Raw genomic sequence first — 19,527 nt, 5'->3', positions numbered from 1 at the left:
CAGGATTCTCCCAGGATTATTCACATTTGTACTCCATGTCCTGTCCGCCGACTGTAAGAATAGCCACGGACACCAATAAAGAAGAAGTGGCTGACAAGTTTGGCTTAACTTTATTTTTAAAAAAAGAGCAATCGTCTAAGTGTAACATTACTACAATTCATAATAAGGTCTATGTCGAACCATAAACAGCGTCTAATGCCAGTGTAACTGAGGCTTTCAGGATGCTGGTGTGGAAGTTTGGTGTGACTAAAGGACAGGAGCCACGGCTGCAAGATGCAGGTTCATTCACGTACACAGTGCGTCTCTTAGCAAAAGTCAAGATACCACACAACCCACTTTCGGCCTTCTCACTCGTCTGTTTGCCCTGTGCTGTATCATTCCACAAAAATGTTACATTATTGCATATGGGAAAAATGCCATGTTTGTCGTCTGACTTTTTGGAAGAAAAACAGAGGTTATTCAAATAAATCAAATCAATCCCGATGTAAATACATTTGATTGGGCTTGAGCATAGTGAGGTGCAGTAGAGGAGTTTGGCGCATAATGAGAACCCTTGGTCAGTCTAGGCCAATGGCTGCATAACTAAAGCGTGATTCAGGACAACCAGCGCTAACTATAGGCATCATCAAAAAGAGAGTCTACTCTTAAGTAGACAGCTGAGAGGAGCCAGCTCGCTGTGGGCTTTTTGTGGATTCCAGGCAGCACAAAGAAAACAGTAAATCATTTCACACAACACATGAGATGCTGAATGGACTCTCCTGTATCCTCTAATCAATTGACCCTCTTTTACAGCTTGTTTAATTGGTCGCCGGCTCCCTGCTGACACAGTGACCTTAATGGAGGAGAATTACAGCTGTCTCGTCATGCATTAACCTCCCCCACCACACCCCTCCCGTGGCCCGCAGCAGCTGGAGGGAAGGGCGGAGCACACCCTCGTCACATGGTCAGGTGGCGTTGCCGCCAACAGAATCAGAAGAGTGCAAACACTGTGCCGTTTGCGGCTTAATTAGCTCAAACATAATTATGCGCGGGAGCCAGAGTGGATTCTTTGCACAGAAGGTCACATGACGCTTCGGGCTGTTGGCCTGGGAGCTTTCAGATGCTTTTTTCCCCCCCACGTGAAAACACACACAACAGCCAGTGTGTTAGACCCTGAAGAGAGTCAGACTGACAGTGTTAGAGGGGTATTCATTTAATTTGTAGCTGCAGTTGGCGCTGTGTCAGGCTGAAAGCTGCTTTGTGCCTCATGTAGCTAAATAAGGCTAAGCAGTGCACTTGTGTGCCACCAGTGTCAATCAAAAGTGGGCATTTTCCTTGTAAAAGTATCTCTTGTAATGATGTGGACAGAGGACATATTAAACTTCCCGTCATATGAAAGCCTCACAACAAACACTTTTATGTTATCGTGTCCAAAAAGTAGACCCTTTTTTCAATTCTAAGGTTTTAAATGACAAAAATAATCATAGCAATTGCAAGTTAGCAAAATGAGCTCAATACAAGCTGAGATGATCACAATTCAGTGTCTGTAAACAACGAAGTAGACCACATGGTTTCATACCAACTTTAGCGGTTTTCTGTATGACATCATCATTCTGACACCCAAGGTTATATTTCAATGTGTATAGAAAAGAAAGCTGTTAATAACCTTTGTCTGGGCCAGATGACTGCACGGTGAATATTTCATGATGCCATCAGCTTTTAGGGATGGGGGGTGGTGGGCTTCCCTAATCATCTGTGGCACCCGACTAATCTTGGTCTAAAACAGCCAAATAGGAGCCCTCTACGGCGCCACACGCACTGTGAGAGGCCCCTCACACATTTTTACTTATACTGTGCTTCACTCAGTTTTTATATATTATTATGATTATTATTATGATGATTATTATTGTGTTAGGGTTAGGGTTATATATATATATATATATATATATATATATATATATATATATATATATGTGTGTGTGTGTATATATATGTGTGTATGTATATATGTATATGTATATATATATATATATATGTATATGTATGTATATGTACAGTGAAGAAAATAAGTATTTGAACACCCTGCTATTTTGCTATTTCTCCCACTTAGAAATCATGGAGGGGTCTGAAATTTTCATCGTAGGTGCATGTCCACTGTGAGAGAGATAAACTAAAAAGAAAAATCCAGAAATCACAATGCATGATTTTTTAACAATTTATTTGTGTGATACAGCTGCTAATAAGTATTTGAACACCTGAGAAAATGAATGTTAATATTTGGTACAGTAGCCTTTGTTTGCTATTACAGAGGTCAAACGTTTCCTGTAGTTTTTCACCAGGTTTGCACACACTGCAGGAGGGATCTTGGCCCACTCCTCCACACAGATCTTCTCTAGATCAGTCAGGTTTCTGGGCTGTCGCTGAGAAACACGGAGTTTGAGCTCCCTCCAAAGATTTTCGATTGGGTTCAGGTCTGGAGACTGGCTGGGCCATGCTAGAACCTTGATATGCTTCTTACGGAGCCACTCCTTGGTTTTCCTGGCTGTGTGCTTCGGGTCGTTGTCGTGTTGGAAGACCCAGCCACGACCCATCTTCAATGCTCTGACAGAGGGAAGGAGGTTGTTCCCCAAAATCTCACAATACACGGCCCCAGTCATCCTCTCTTTAATGCAGTGCACTCGTCCTGTCCCATGTGCAGAAAAACACCCCCAAAGCATGATGCTACCACCCCCATGCTTCACAGTAGGGATGGTGTTCTTCGGATTGTACTCTTCATTCTTCTTCCTCCAAACACGCTTATTGGAATTATGACCAAAAAGTTCTATTTTGGTCTCATCTGACCATAAAACTTTCTCCCATGACTCCTCTGTATCATCCAAATGGTCATATGCAAACTTAAGACGGGCCTTGACATGTGCTGGTTTAAGCAGGGGAACCTTTCGTGCCATGCATGATTTCACATCATGACGTCTTAGTGTATTACCTACAGTAACCTTGGAAACGGTGGTCCCAGCTCTTTTCAGGTCATTGACCAAGTCCTGTCGTGTAGTTCTGGGCTGATTCCTCACCTTTCTTAGAATCATTGAGACCCCACGAGGTGATATCTTGCATGGGGCTCCACTCCGATTGAGATTGACCGTCATGTTTAGCTTCTTCCATTTTCTAATGATAGCTCCAACAGTGGACCTTTTTTCACCAAGCTGCTTGGTAATTGCTCCGTAGCCCTTTCCAGCCTTGTGGAGGTGTACAATTTTGTCTCTGGTGTCTTTGGACAGCTCTTTGGTCTTCGCCATGTTACAAGTTAAAGTCTTACTGATTGTATGGGGTGGACAGGTGTCTTTATGCAGCTAACGACCTCAAACAGGTGCATCTGATTCAGGATGATACATGGAGTGCAGGTGGACTTCTAATGGGCAGACTAACAGGTCTTTCAGGGTCAGAATTCTAGATGATACACAGGTGTTCAAATACTTATTTGCAGCTGTATCACACAAATAAATTGTTAAAAAATCATGCATTGTGATTTCTGGATTTTTCTTTTTAGTTTATCTCTCTCACAGTGGACATGCACCTACGATGAAAATTTCAGACCCCTCCATGATTTCTAAGTGGGAGAAATAGCAAAATAGCAGGGTGTTCAAATACTTATTTTCTTCACTGTATATATATGTATATGTATATATATATATATATATATATATATGTATGTATATATATATATATATATATATATATATATATATGTATGTATATATATATATATATATATATATATTACACAAGCAGTCCCCAGCCTTTCTGAGCCCACGGACCAGGTCTTGTTCTGTCAGACCGCTGGCGGACGGGGGTTGGTGCACAGGCATATCTTATAGTAATCTAAACCTATTGTGCTCTTGTCATTTACCGATGACCAAAACAAAGAAAAGCACAAAATGAATACTGACTCACCATCGTTACGAGCTTATAGTTTGTTTTCCAGAGACAAGATGATAATAGCGTGGTTTGATATGTGTGTGGGTGACGGGCACCGAGTGTTTTTACTGGCCACGAACGCAGCAAGTTTTCAATGCCAATTTGAAAAGTTGTGGGTAGTTCCATTTTAATTTAAAAAGACCAAGCAACCAACTTCTTCCCGCAGTGTAAAAACACACAAATGGTTTGGTTTTGCTTATTAGCATGAATGCTACAGGAGAGGTGATCGTTTCTAGATGTAAAGCTATAATTATTCTCCATTCTATCATTATTCTCTCATTTTAGGTGTCTGGAATGGATTGATTGGATCACATTATTTCCTATGGGAAAAATCATACCATCAGACCATTTTGGAAGTAATTAACTCATGCCATACCAAAGATGTACTTATACATTGTTATAAACCAAACGCCCGATTCCAAAAGGCTTTTACGTATTTTTGCACGAAACTGGAAAAGAGATGTTGCCGCAAATGACTTGTAGAAACACACTCGGCAGCAAGGAGGAAGTGGAAGAGCATGGAGGACGTAGGGTGCACAAGGCTATGCATTGTACGCGTGCACACGCGTGCACTTGTGTAGTTTAATTCCAAATGTGAAAGTTGTAAATAGTTTATGGTGTTCTATTTGTAGACAAATTATTTTGATGTAAAACAACCCTTTTTGTGTTGTCTGTGTGGTATAATTGTGTCGGTACTTGAGCTGTCACAAAAGCAAAAAACGTGTGTCCAAGTTATGCCTGAAAACCCAGGTTCTGTTCTTTGTTTCTCTGTATGTTCGATGAAGGTGTGCATGTGTGTCCACTGAAAGCCTGTGAGGCTCAAAGTTCTGATTTGATTGAAGGCAGCATTCACATGAGACAGTGTTTGCACGTGGCGATCTGTGCATCACAGCACCTCCTTGAGATGGGAAGACAACTAAAAGCAGTGCAGGCTTCACTTGTTTGGATTGTCAACAAAGTTGCTTTTTTTCTCACTTTGCACTGTTCAAATTGAAACAAAACAATTTCTGTCTTGTTGTTGCAGTGAGGGTGTCTTCAAGTGTCCGGAAGACCAGCTGCCTTTGGATTATGCTAAGGTAGGGCAAACACCGTACATCCTACTTTATTAAATACACCTGCACCATCCAAACATGCTGCAAATGTCTTATTATAAATGTCTTATTACATTATTCCAAATGTTTTATTGCTCACAAAGCCCTGTTATTTAGTGTCATGTTTGATGGTGAGATTAAAGCACACTGTGTATACGTTTAGGATTGACATATAATGTAGTGTAACATTATATCTAAGGAGGTATCAAATGCTCAACGAATTCAGTATTTGGACAGTGATAGATGAGTTTAGTTTCTATACCACCACCACAGACATATACCATAACGCATAAAACCCATGAAAATGAAAACCTCATGAACGACAGCCACTTCTCCTGGTATTGTGTGCCTGGGGGTGGAGGCCCTGTAGTCGGAGAGTCTTCAACTTGACAAGTTGGAGTGAAGTGTGAGAGTGCACAGCAGCGATAAGCACTCATTGTGAACCAACTGTGCATGACAGACTTTTGTCCACTCTGCAAATAAACCTTGTTGCTGAGTTTGGTTTTAGCTAGTACAGACCCCTCATTGGAAGGTTGCTACACTTTCTGTCAATTGTTGTCACCTGCAGACGCCCCTTTGTACCGGTGGTGTCATTTCAGGTTCATTGGAGAAGGTGCAGTCGTTACGGGATTATGTAGCCGTCTCCTTCTTAGCGTAGGACAGACGGCTGCGAAGACCTTCATTCAAGCTATTAAAAAAGTCAATATTGCTCCCCCGCCCCCTGCATGCCTCTGCAGGTTCTAAAAGCAGTCCTTCACTTGGCTCTTTGTCCCCCCCATCTGTCTTCCAAAAAGGAATGTGACCATGTCAGCAAAATGTTGTCTGCTACCCCTGCACTTTGTTCAATTAGACTTTATTGTGTGTCTTTTTTGTTTTATGCATTAATTTGTATTTATTTTACTCCTTTACATATGTACAGTGTGTAGTTTTATTATTGAAAAAGCTGCCTGCAGATTCTATTAACTCTACTGCTATGCATCCTTATCATTTTTATGTTATTGTTTAGAAAACTGGTAAACTTGTACATATCGAACACAGGAAGTGAAGACATGATTAGAAATTGACACTGGTCATCTCCAGCCATGTATTTGGTCATTGTATGAGGGCATACGTGTACAATGAATGAATTTAAAATAGGGACACCTTGCCTACCATTATAATAAAAACAGCCATTAAATTATTAAAGAGTCTGGTCTGTCAAGTGGCGTCTCGCGAGTACTAAAACCTGAGTTTACTGTTTGTCTGGAGGGTCCGTTGTGACATTTTGAGGAAGTGGATTTTCTCGTTTGACCTGCTCCAGTGTCAGCGGGGAGGGGGTGGGCATAGAGGCGAGTCAGTGTGATGGCACATTGTTGCGAAGGAAGGATTTGGGGCAGCAAAGTGGCTCGGTGCAGCCATTGCAATTGTTTTGGCAGACTGTGACAAGTTGGTGAGGGATGGATGTGTCCTAATTTCTCCCCGCAAATGCTCCCAATACTTAAACTCTACAACATGAGTATCTACTATGTGTCAGTGGTGGTGGAAGTCAACGTCATGAGAAACAGTCAATGAGCTAACTTGTGTTGTCTTGTTCAGATCTACCCAGACCCGGAGCTGGAGCAGCAGATCTTGGCGCTCCCGATCCGCTGCATCCACAGCGAGGAGGGCTGCCGCTGGACTGGACAGATGAAGCAGCTGCAAGTGAGTTTATTTCACGTTCATCTGTTTGTTTGCCTTAACTGCTCTTATTTCCCCCTAAGGAAATACTGTACTGTACTACTGAACTACTGTACGACATGGCTCTACTCACTTTTCCATTGGTAAAAGCAGGTAGCATGCCATGTTGATTAAGTAGGGCGCCAAGAATATCTCCTCAATCAGCTGTAATTTATTATTGGTGTCACAAGACACCCAATAGAGACAAAATGTTCACATTAATTTTAAGAATATTACAATGAAAAAATATAACAAATATATTGCAATCTACTAATATAATCACTATTACGTAACACACTTCTGCACTCTGTATGTATGCTACCCGCCCCACCTCCATCCACTGAGACAATAAGACTGAATGAGAAGAGGGCTCACTCCGTTCATGCTGTTCTATGAAACAAACGCACCAAGGTGCTGAGGCCAGAGCACACAGAGTGAACCCTCTTCCTGCCAGTTGGGAAGCGGGAGACAAGGAAGACAGACATGCATGCACATGGCCATACAAGGAAGCCAGCAAAATTATTGTTTATCATTTAATTTATTTATTTACTATCATTCCAAGCCTAGTGGCCACAAGACATTTTTGTCTGGTGAGAAAGCTTGTCACATTTTAAGAGATCTTGTGACACCACAAGATATCAATAATTCGCGGTTAGTACCTATACATTTTACAATTCAAGATGTGTTTAATAAGTGTGTTGCATATTTAGTGTCAGTGTAGTGTATACCAGTGTCAAAAATCTGCATTTTTGTGTCTAGTGGCTGCGTTTTTTCGCTTTTGTGGTGATCTACTGTGCTCCACACGTTGCTACAGCACTCCATGCGTCACTGCCCTGGCTGCCAAGCTCATTCTCCTCAATTGTGTTTGTTAGCTTGTCTTTTTCAGACGGATACCTTCACTACAGCATCATTTTTGTGAGGTTCCTGTTGTAGGGGTGTAAGCCTTTCCTTTACTTGTAATGACAAGCGTCCCTGTCTCTTCCCACAGGGCCACTTCTCCACCTGCGCCTTCAACGTCATCCCCTGCCCCAACCGCTGCTCTGTCAAGCTGACGCGGCGCGACCTGCCCGACCACCTGCAGCACGACTGCCCCAAGCGCAAAGTCAAGTGCGAATTCTGCGGCAGCGAGTTCACGGGCGAGGCCTACGAGGTAAACATGCCACCGCAGCTCGTTTTTCTTTCCTTCCCCGTGTCTTGTTACGCCTCATCCACGTAAATAACCCGACACGTAATGCACCTCGATGAAAAGGCCACTTTGTGAGAACGCAGCAGGAAAAAAGTGTCTGATGGAGCACATGTCGGCAGAAGGAAAGCAGGCTCCTTTTCATTGCTCACTCTAGTTTGTGCATGTGGTCACCACAGGATAGTGTTGTTACATAAAATACCCAGAGCAGCATTGATGGACTCCTTAATAAACTTAATAAATAATATGTTTCCTTTTAGTGCAGGACTACAGGAAGGCATGAGACATGCTCATTGGGTGAACCAGTTGACCAATCAGGAGAGAGGGGAAGGAGTACTATAATGTACTCTGATGTACTTACTGGACACAACATACTGTATACGGTACACACAGTGTTTGGATTCTGGCTGTAAAACGGCACTGCATCATACTTACCGCTCCGAGTAACTCCTCTGTTCAATTCAACGCCGAGTTTCCTGAGGTTGCCGGGTGCACAGCCTACAAAAGCAAATAACCACTGGAGTCTAATTAGCACCGGGCCAAAACACATTTGCTTAACAGCTGTGGCTGCAGGCAACCTGTTTTTTATTTCCATGAACACCAATATAAATGTTGACTGAGCAGCTCTTTACTGCTATTACAACATTGGTTCTATTGTTGCACTATACCTGTTAATTATGTGGCGTTTCTTGTTGTTCTTGTGTAGAACCACCAGGGTGTGTGTCCCCAGGAGAGCGTTTACTGCGAGAACAAATGTGGGGCACGGATGATGCGTCGTCTGCTGTCCCAGCACAGCATGGCAGAGTGTCCCAAACGAACGCAGCCTTGCAAGTACTGTGGCAAGGAGTTCGTCTTCGACACCATCCAGGTTGGTTTGCACACACACACACACACACATACACATACTAATGCTCCAGATTTCCACGACCATAAGTGTCTGCTGACCTGCATTCCCGAGGATGTATGACATGAAAAGGCATTTCTCCTTTGAGGACAAGTGTTTTGTCGCTGTCATCCATCTTTAATGTTGTCTCAGAGAGGATGCCGCCATTCACCACGAGCCAGCACTGTGGCAGGTGTTGTTTGGCTCCCTGCCTCATATATGCATGTGGCCTCAGGATGGCTAGACAGTCCACATCCCCTCTCTGGATATTAGTAATCGGTCCTGGACAGGAACCAATTCCGACTGGGCAAAAATATCACAGTCTTGTATTAAAATGAACCCTCTTTAATTCCTTTGCACAGAATCACCAGTACCACTGCCCCCGGTTCCCTGTCCAGTGCCCAAACCAGTGCGGCACTCCCAACATCGCCCGAGAAGATCTTGCTAACCACGTGAAGGACAACTGTGGCAGTGCGCTGGTTCTCTGTCCCTTCAAAGATGCTGGATGCAAACACAGAGTAAGTCTCCTACATCATCAACAGCAGCATTCGGTCCTGGCCACTTCGTCCACGTCAGGGGTGCTCACACTTTTTCAGTCTGTGACCAAGTCCTAAATATCTACCTCCTACTCTAAACATACAAAATACAGTGCATCCGGAAAGTATTCACAGCGTTTCACTTTTTCTACATTTTGTCATGTTACAGCCTCATTCCAAACTGAATTAAATTAATCTCTTACCTCAAAATTGTACACAAAATACTCCATTATGACAATCTGAAAAAAGGTTTTTTTGACATGTTTTGAATTTATTAAAAATAGAAAACAAAAAAATCACATTTACATAAGTATTCACAGCCTTTGCTTAATACTTTGTTGATCCACCTTTGGCAGCAATTACAGCCTCAAGTCTTTTTGAATATGATCCCACAAGTTTAGCACACCTATCTTTAGGCAGTTTTGCCCATTCTTCTTTGCAATAAGTCTCAAGCTCCATCAGGTTGGATGGGAGACGTCTGTGCACAGCCATTTTCAGATCTCTCCAGAGATGTTCGATCGGATTCAAGTCTGGACTCTGGCTGGGCCACTCCAGGACATTCACGGAGTGGTTCTGAAGCCAATCTTTTGAGATCTTGGCTGTGTGCTAATGTCTACTGTCTATATGGTCAAGGTACATGACCAGTCTACTGAGGTCAAGAGCGCTCTGGAGCAGGTTTTCATCCAGGATATCTCTATATATTGCTGCATTCATTTTTCCTTCTATCCTGACTAGTCTGCCAGTTCCTGCTGCTGAAAAACATCCCCACAGCATGATGCTGCCACCACCATGCTTCACTGTAGGGATGGTATTGACTAAGACCCTTCTTCCCCGATCACTCAGTTTAGAAGGCCGGCCAGCTCTAGGAAGAGTCCTGGTGGTTCCAAACGTCTTCCATTTACGAATAATGGAGGCCACTGTGCTCATTGGGACCTTCAAAGCAGCAGAAATTTTTCTGTATCCTTCCCCAGATTTGTGCCTCAAGACAATCCTGTCTCGCAGGTCTACAGACAGTTCTTTTGACTTCATGCTTGGTGTTTGTGCTCTGACATGCACAGTCAACTGTGGGACCTTATATAGACAGTTATTATATTTCCAAATCATGTCCAATCAACTGAATTTACTGCAGGTGGACTCCAATTAAGCTGTAGAAAGATCTCAAGGAGGATCAGTGGAAAAAAGATGCACCTGAGCTCAATTTTGAGCTTCATGGCAAAGGCTGTGAATACTTATGTAAATGTGATTTTTTTGTTTTCTATTTTTAATAAATTCAAAACATGTCAAAAAAACCTTTTTTCACATTGTCATAATGGAGTATTTTGTGTAGAATTTTGAGGTAAGAGATTAATTTAATTCAGTTTGGAATGAGGCTGTAACATGACAAAATGTAGAAAAAGTGAAGCGCTGTGAATACTTTCCGGATGCACTGTAAATGCATTTAAACAAATACATTAGCTCGATGCTAATATACATTGAAAATCCCATATACATGCTAATGATCATCATTCGAGATTTATTAATACACATTCCATTTAAACAGCTGATATAGTAAGTATAACATCCTGAAAGGGGACCTATTATACTTATTTTCGGCTCTTTGTATTGAGTTGTGGACTCCTATGGAGCAGCTACACATTATAGCCCACGCAGAAAGCTTTCTAGATCTTCCAGAATCAGCACTTATTCCGGTTGTATTTGCTTGGATTTCAAAAAAATATTACTCCAGTGTGATTGGTCGCACTCTCAAGACAAAACAGACCGGGGAGGAGAGTAGGCCTACACTTTGTACCCGGGCACGCCCATATAAGGAAGGCGGGCTCAGGAAAAAACTCTAAAACCGAGCGTCCAGAGAGTCCAACATTCTCAGGTCAGAAAAGTGGAAAAGTATCATAAGTCCCCTTCAAGGCTGAAGAGACAGGACTGGCACATACATCTGCAGAATACTAATAAATGTTGGTCTTCTATGGCAGATGCTTTCAAATGGCACTACATTGTTGTCATCACCAAGTAATAGTAATATGTAATAGTAATATATATATATATATATATATATATACATATATATACATCTGCATAATGAATGAATGAATGAATACAAGATTAAGTGCAAGATTAAGACCTGCGACCGACTGAAAACGTATGTCACAATACACCAGTTGAGAATGACCTTCTACTAACCTACCTTCTAAATACAGTACTATCATTGAAGTGCACAAGGTTTTATATTTGAGCAGTTTTTAATATTTAATTCCGTCCACTTATGTTCCACACCAATCCTGTAGGTGGCAATAACAAGCATTATTTTCCCACAATAACCAATATAAGAAATTGATCTTCTACATTATCATACGTTGGTTCCCTGGTCATTCCATTCTTGGCCATCTCTGTGTGGAGTTTGCATGTTCTCCCCGTGCGTGCGTGGATTTTCTCCGGGTACTCCGGTTTCCTCCCACATTCCAAAAACATGCTAGGTTAATTGGCCACTCCCAATTGTCCATAGGTATATGTGAGTGTGAATGGTTGTTTGTCTATATGTGCCCTGTGATTGGCTGGCCACCAGTCCAGGGTGTACCCCGCCTCTCGCCCCAAGACAACTGGAATAGGCTCCAGAACCCCTGCGACCCTGCTGAGGAAAAGCGGTAGAAAATGAATGAATGAATGAATGAATGAATGAATGAATGAATGAATGAATGAATGAATGAATGAATGGTTCCCTGGTCCTAGTCTGTGCTTGGAATTCTTTCTTTCAGCAGATTATGGACTTTTTTTTTAAACTGTGACTAATCTCTGGTGCAGTGCCCCAAACTGGCCATCGGGCGTCACCTGGAAGACACCACCAAGTCTCACCTGACCATGATGTGCAACCTGGTGGGGCGCCAGCGGCAGGAGATCCTGGAGTTGCGGCGGGAGATGGAGGAGCTCTCTGTCAGCCACGACGGCGTCCTCATCTGGAAGCTCAACGACTACTCACGCAAGCTCCAAGAAGCCAAGCTGCGGAGCAACCACGAGTTCTTCAGCCCGCCCTTCTACACGCACCGCTACGGCTACAAGCTGCAGGTGTCGGCCTTCCTGAACGGCAACGGCAGCGGCGAGGGCTCCCACCTGTCCGTCTACATCCGCGTGCTGCCAGGGGAGTACGACAACCTGCTGGAGTGGCCCTTCTCCTACAAGGTGACTTTCTCCATCTTGGACCAGAGCGACCCGTCGCTGTCCAAACCGCAACATATAACCGAGACCTTCAACCCGGACCCCAACTGGAAGAACTTCCAGAAGCCCTGCAGCACCCGCAACTCGCTGGACGAGAGCACCCTGGGCTTCGGCTACCCCAAGTTCATCTCCCACGAGGAGATCAAGAAGAGGAACTACATCCGTGACAACTGCATTTTCATCAAGGCTTCCATAGAGATTCCCCAAAAGATCATGGCTTGAGATGTTCATGAAGAAGAACTGACTCTTCGACAACCCTTTAGATACTTCCTACCTGAGTGTCTCATGAGACCTCCATGTATGAAAGAGGAGAACATGGCTGGTCTGCAGAGCTGTTCCTCTCAACTCTCACGCAGTCCGCAAGAAAACGCCTTGGAAATCAAACAGTGCCTAGAGTTTAAAGTCGTATTTTTGTTGTTTTGGTTTGTAATCTGCACACACGTGTAGGGATAGATGATATGAACCAGGGTGGTTCTGCACTTGGAGAAACCTTGGATGGAACCAAGGATGGTGGGCATCAGAGCTGAAGCCCAACTGCCTTGTGTTTACATGCTTGTATCCCATCAGACTGAACACACTTGCAGGTGCGGCCTGATCCATTTTTCACCCTTTATGCAAAAAAATTAAAAATAACACGCAGACTTTGAGAGACCTGCTCACCAGGACCTGTTTCAAGGTAGCTGGACCATCTCTAAACTCATCCTTGTGTTGTCCCCTATGAGCTTCTGCGTCTATTGTGATGCTATCGTTGGTCTTCAGGGTCGATCCGTGGTTTATTTCCCCGCATGGTGTGGTTCATTTGGTCTGGTGTGACCACGGTAGTTGAACCAAGTCAACCAGTTGGAGACTACAACTCCAAAAAACCCTGGTTGTGGGGAGAAAGTCGTTTGATCCAAAACGACAGACCAACAACGGTTCTTTTGAAATCGAGACCCCCTCCTGCGGAAATTAGTTCTAGGGAATGATGCAACCCCGACTCGATCCAACTAGCAAATGAACAAATCCGGTAATTAAGGAGAGACCAATAGACCACCAATTTGTGGTCTTGTGATGAACTGCAGCCTGCTACATTGTCCTTATTCCACCTTATCAACAATAGCTCCTCGTCCGCACACCAAACTTTCTTCTTGTTTACATTCTTGCGACCAGTCGGAAAAGAGAGCAATCACCACATTAAAAGGAACCGAAGCAGGGCAGGATGGATGAAACATGCATTTAATAAAAGTGAAGGAAAAGCCATGTGGCCTTTTATAGTATCTGATCCTGCATGAGATTTGGGGGGGGCAAACACATGCATGCTTCATGTGCTAACACGTGGACCACATTTTGTACTGTAACCTGTTCTCTTAAACCCCCTCCCCCCACCACCCCTCCTTGACAACTATTTGATCCAGCCCCTTTTTTGAGAGTTTTAGGAATAGTATTTTTATTTTTATTTTACACCAAATGTGAACGCTAACGTGGCTCTTGGTCGCTAAGTAAGACAACGTGTGGACCGTGTATTGTTTTACAGACGGATAATGGTCTCTATGAGTATGTGTTACCATGTGACCCGCCCGTCTCCATCACAGCACCACCTAAAGGGTGGAGGACTCTAATGTACATGACACTCACCGTGGGTGTCAATACTAATGTGTAAAAAAAAAACAAAAAAAAAACGCAGAAGCACATTCTGTCCTTTTCTTACTATAAATACAAAACGCCCTGATTCCTTCTCATAATACCAGCTGATATTTTACACTCATTTAAAGAAGTGACACGATTTTTGTATGATTCTGTATTTAAAAAAAAAAAAAAAAAACACAAAATCCTTTGCGTTTTTTTGGGGTTTTTTTTACAAACACTTCTCAGTTGGAGAGTCGTGGTTGACTTTGGGATAGATCTCGGACGTGTGGAAATTCTCTGTCTGTCTGAGCCTCACATATTCTGTCTGTATTATTTCCTCTTTAAAAACAACAAAAAAAGTATTTATTTTTAAGAAGCCATCATGACTTTACACAGATGGCGAGAACATTTTAACGTGTTGTTTGATGCGTGCTTGTTCATTTCTTAATTGAAATAAAATACCATATACTGTGTTTTAATCCTCAGTCTTTCATCTCCGTTTTTTCTTACCTGTTCTTCTGTCTTCCCCAACATGCTGCAGCATATGTGGACCAGCTTGGCTCTGCAGGCGAGAGACCAAAATTCCTCCAAGTATGAGTCAAAGTGCAGCAATCTTTCTCACAATTCTACATGACTCCACCTACATCGTGCCCACATCATTTAAAACATCACATCACATCATACGGCCACAACATCTGTGATGTGTAATTAGACTTTGTAGAAGAAAGGAAAGGAGCACCGCGTGCTGCACTCCAATCGAGAGGACTTTTCATGTCTTGTGAAAGCCAATCCGTACTGTAAAGGATTACCGTCTCAATAGGGAATAAAAAGTGTGATAACAATCCATCCTTTTTCGATGCCGCTTATCCTCACATGGGTCCCAGGGGTATGCTGGAACCTATCCCAGCTGACTTTGGGCGAGTGGCAGGGTACACCCTGGACTGGTCGGATGCTAACTATAGCAGAAATTTAACTCACTTCGACATAGAAAACAGTCTCGGCTCAGTGCAATATAAGCGCAACAATTTACTTCTGGTGTTGACAGATTACAGGTATTTTACTTTATTTTAGTTTAATTTATCCAGTGGTTAACTTACTGTATTTTTACCCTTACAATTATTTCCCACTGGAAACTTTGGATGGAAATGTATACTTTGGGGGAAAAAAAGCAAATGCAACTTTTACTTATATTGTGTTTTTATTTAAATAAAAACTTTATTAAATTTATCATCAAATCTGTTGTATCTTTATTTTATTGAAGTATATTTTATTGAAGTAATAATTTTTATTTTATTTTTCAAATAACTACATTTTTAATGTAATGTTGGTCTCAACATAATATTGTATTTTTATTTTATTGTTTAGAAACAAAAAAAATGATTGCAACTTTAGTCTCAGAGTTTCATCTGGGTTTTTTTTAAGAAATTTAAAATATTTATGAAAAGCAATTTTAAAAAGTACTGAAATTAAATTAGATATTTTATCTAAATAAAAGTCTTTAAAAACAACTTCACATTTAGGATATTACATTTAAAATTTTTAATGTAACTTTGCCATACATTTTAATACTATTCTTTACGATAATTGAATATTTTTGAAAACTTTTGAAAATGTCGCAACAATCAAGTTTTTTCAAAGGTTTATATACCATTTGATATTTTATTGAAATAATTCCAGTATGTTTTAAAATACTTATTCAATTTATACATTTTGGTTGTAGTCACTGTAAGCCAAAACCAAGGAAAATGACAATGAAAGCCAAAAATGAAACATTTCCTTTTCCTCTCACACAGGCTGTGTGCAAAGGCAGGCCAGATTTTCTGGAAATGAAGGAATCTCATTTTCATTTAGGGATGTGTCTCAGTCCCGCCTGTTGTGTTGTCATCATGGCTAAGATGCACAAGGGCAGCGGAAACGAGACGGACGCCAGCTCCGCTTTGAAGCTTCGCCAGGAGTTTGCATTAGTTTGGGCGACGGCCGCTGCTGGAGGATTTAGTGGTGGGGAACGAGGGAGAGGAAAGTGAGCTTTGACTGTCAAAGTCAGTGAAGGATCCCGTTAAGAGGACATTTCCCACTTCAAGTGGTCTTGAAAACCTATTACCATTTCTCTCTCTGCCTTCAGATGACAACAACATGTGTTTGAGACCAGAACACAACGACTCTTTGGGTCTGCTTCACTTCCTTCTACAAGCTTTTGGCAAATCTTTTCCTGGCTTGGGGGTGTACAAACAGCATCCCAGTGACTGTAAATCTGTAAATAGTAACTGTTAATGACATGTTTGTATGCAGTCACTTGGCGCCCTCCCTGTGGCTTCACTCGCTCAGTCGCTGGCGGGTACAACCCAGTGCCCCTCAAGTCAAACACTACGAAACGTTACCAGACACCAAACAAAATGCTTCAAAAATACATGACATGAGTTCAGAGAGCATCAGAGGATTCAATTACAGAAGGAGGCACCATCGACGGGGGAGGGACAGAAGAACAAAAACAGCAAGTTGTCATCACTTGTTACCGCTTACCAAACTAGCTTTTAGTGTTTTTATTTTTTACATCTTTGTGTGATACTTTGCATTGCACAGCCCGCGGCTGTTTTTTTTTATTGGCCCATTGTACAACTTAATAAATATAATTTTTCAAAAATGGAAAAAAAACAACATAAAAATAAAAACATCTGTAATAATTTTACAAGAAAAAGTCAAATTTGAAGAGGAAAAGGTTGTCATCTAAGGACAAAAAGTCAAGGTGAATGTCAAAATGCCATAACTTAATTTGGTCATGGTAATGGTTTAATTTCATTTGAACATGCATCAGATTACAATTGAGTGCATCCCATAATCAGTTCACAGTTCCACATGTCCAAAAGGAGTAGGAAGAAGCAAAGCTTATTAAATCCTACCCCTCCATCTGGTACTTTTACAATCAGTAACTGTTACATTTGTTCACTGCCTTTCTAATATAATTTAAGTTTATTTGTTGTATTTTTATTTTATTTTTGTCCCGTACCGAAGTAGGAGGTGATATGAGCATCCAATGCCATAATGGGTACCATAGTAAGTGTCAATATAGTGATATATATAGCACATCATGACTGGTTCAAGACTCTTCATCCTTGTATTTAGCAAACATCAACTGCTTGTATTGTTTCTTGAATTCGCTCATCGTTATATTATGGAATAAATTATGGAGTAAATATTATGGAAGTAAAGTCATAATTGTGGAAATAGTTTGAAAATAAAAAAACTGTACAAATGAAAAAAACATCTGGAATTTTATGAGAATAAAGTCAAAATATTATCAAATGGTAGAACAAAATGGTAATCTAACGAAGAAAACTCAAACTTTTTTCAAATAAACTTGTGATTAGTAACTTCTTTTTTAGTAACTTCTTTTTAAAGTTGTAATATGAGAAAGAAACAAAGACCCAAGGCCCAAAGACAGCTGGGATAGGCCCCAGCTTACGGTGTAGGTCAAGTGCCCGATACAAGGCAAGTAGCACAAACTACACGTCTTCAAAGAGTGAGTAATTCTACTTATTTTAGTTTTATTATACAGTACAAGCAATCTTTCAGGTGGGTTCTCTAGATGAGTAGCTTTGCTTTATTTTTGTTTTATTACACGATACAAGTTAACCTCTGTTTGCTGTTAACTTGTTGCTTCATACTTTAACAAAGTTTTTATGGCAACAATTTGACCCTGGAACAGAATTATTATCTATCTGCGATTAAAAGCCTTTTGTGTGTGTGTGTGTGTGCGTGTGTGTGTGTGTGTGTGTGTGTGTGTGTGTGTGAGAAAGACCTCTTCCACGTAGCTCATAGGAGATTATCCAAAATGTAATCTCATTACTCAGACAGGCTGCAGTGAGCACACAAGCGGTTTGAAATGGGAGTTGTGACAATAACAAAATCAAATCTTTGAGTGGCTTCTCCAGCCTTTTTTCTTCTTTTCTGATAAATTTCAGTGTCCACGTGGTCATTCTTTATGACGACCAGCTGGCTCGTCTCGAGTCACAGCTGCATTGCATAAAGGCTCCATCGTTTATCACACATTGATTTATGCACCTCATGCACGTGCAGCCATGCAGACGTTACTCGAAAAACGCCAGGCTAGCAGAGGGTCAAAGGTCATTCATAGAAACTGTGGCTACCTGCCAAGAGGATGACAGGATGACAGTGTAGTCGGATCAATTTCTGGTCGACATAATGAGGGTTTAGCTTTGGGAGGGGCTGGTATTGGAAGTATGATATAGTATAACAAAAGCATCTGCTATTACTACTTCTGCTTGGCACCTCTGGAAACTACAACCATGATAATGAACATTTGCAATATTCGCAGCATAAAAATTACATCTAAAATGAAATGAAGGGATGTTCCGGTCCCAATAATCTTTCAGTGAAATCATCCGATACGGATACCGATACTGACCACATTCATGCAGTGTCAACGTTTACATGCTTGTTTTACCAGAACATGAACAACATGCTGGTATCCACAACTCACCTTTTGTATGCATATTTCACAATGCATTTATTTCTATTCTCTTCACTTTATTAACTGAAAACCTGAATGGAAAGTCAGTTTTGCTGGGACCCTCCAGTCACATCCGCTGCCTTCTGAACCGCAGATGCAGCCGTCTCCCTCCTCTGTGCCCTCTGCATCCCGAAGAGGAGACAAAATACCGTCAGCTTGGCACCACTGTTGAAACCAGTGTGCACAACAAGCGTGTCATTATCATAATAATAAGGGATACCGTTGCAGCCATAATCCCACTAAAACTCAAGTCTGAACCCCCCGACGTCACATCCTGTCCCTCACTCACTCTGCTCCCCTAGGGAACATATTTACTGCGACACTTAATTTCTCTGAATATATCTACTCTATTGGCTAATACAATAATGAAGGTGACTAGAGGGATATTATTTAATGCTAAAACCTGTATTTAGGAGATCATAAAAAGCTTATCAATGCCATGACTGCGAAAATATTCCATTTATAAATAAGGAATTTATTTGCTGGAAATTCACTTATCATGGTTGGGTTTGGAACCGATTAACAGTGATAAATGAGGGATTACTGTATATGTTGAATAAAAATAAAGTAATTTTGGATTGATTTTTGGATTGAACTGCAAAATCCTCTCGCTGCTGCTTATCAGTGTTGTCTTGTGCTTGTACATACAAATCTCTTTTTGCCTGACATTGTGACTGAGGATAAACTTAACCCCCAGCCTGCCTTTAAACTTTAAGTAAAGCCTTTCTGTGAGCTCCTGCTACTGAACCCATAATCTGACCCACATTGGACCAAAATAGAAATATTTTGTATGTTTTTGGGGTCTATTTTTCATCTCATCCATTGTTGCAGAATGTACATGTTTGTGA

At 41.5% G+C, this 19,527-nt stretch overlaps 1 protein-coding gene across 1 annotated transcript in view; it reads left to right on the top strand.

The window, feature by feature from the left end:
* traf4a (tnf receptor-associated factor 4a) overlaps positions 1-14,630 on the top strand; it is a 33,656-nt gene extending 19,026 nt beyond the window's left edge. The window contains exons 2-7 of the mRNA XM_058079435.2: positions 4,976-5,027; positions 6,618-6,722; positions 7,726-7,887; positions 8,627-8,788; positions 9,166-9,321; positions 12,136-14,630. Coding sequence (XP_057935418.1) covers positions 4,976-5,027; positions 6,618-6,722; positions 7,726-7,887; positions 8,627-8,788; positions 9,166-9,321; positions 12,136-12,768 — 1,270 coding nt within the window. The 3' untranslated portion in view covers positions 12,769-14,630. The remainder of the gene's footprint in view (positions 1-4,975; positions 5,028-6,617; positions 6,723-7,725; positions 7,888-8,626; positions 8,789-9,165; positions 9,322-12,135) is intronic.
* The last annotated feature ends 4,897 nt before the right edge of the window (positions 14,631-19,527 follow it).

This window comes from Doryrhamphus excisus, linkage group LG8 (assembly GCF_037039965.1).
Source record: "Doryrhamphus excisus strain RoL-2023G ecotype Guam linkage group LG8, RoL_Dexc_Guam_v1.1, whole genome shotgun sequence".
Lineage (NCBI taxonomy): Eukaryota > Metazoa > Chordata > Actinopteri > Syngnathiformes > Syngnathidae > Doryrhamphus > Doryrhamphus excisus.
Note: the sequence above shows the minus strand (reverse complement) of the source record. Positions and strands in the feature narration are given on the sequence as shown.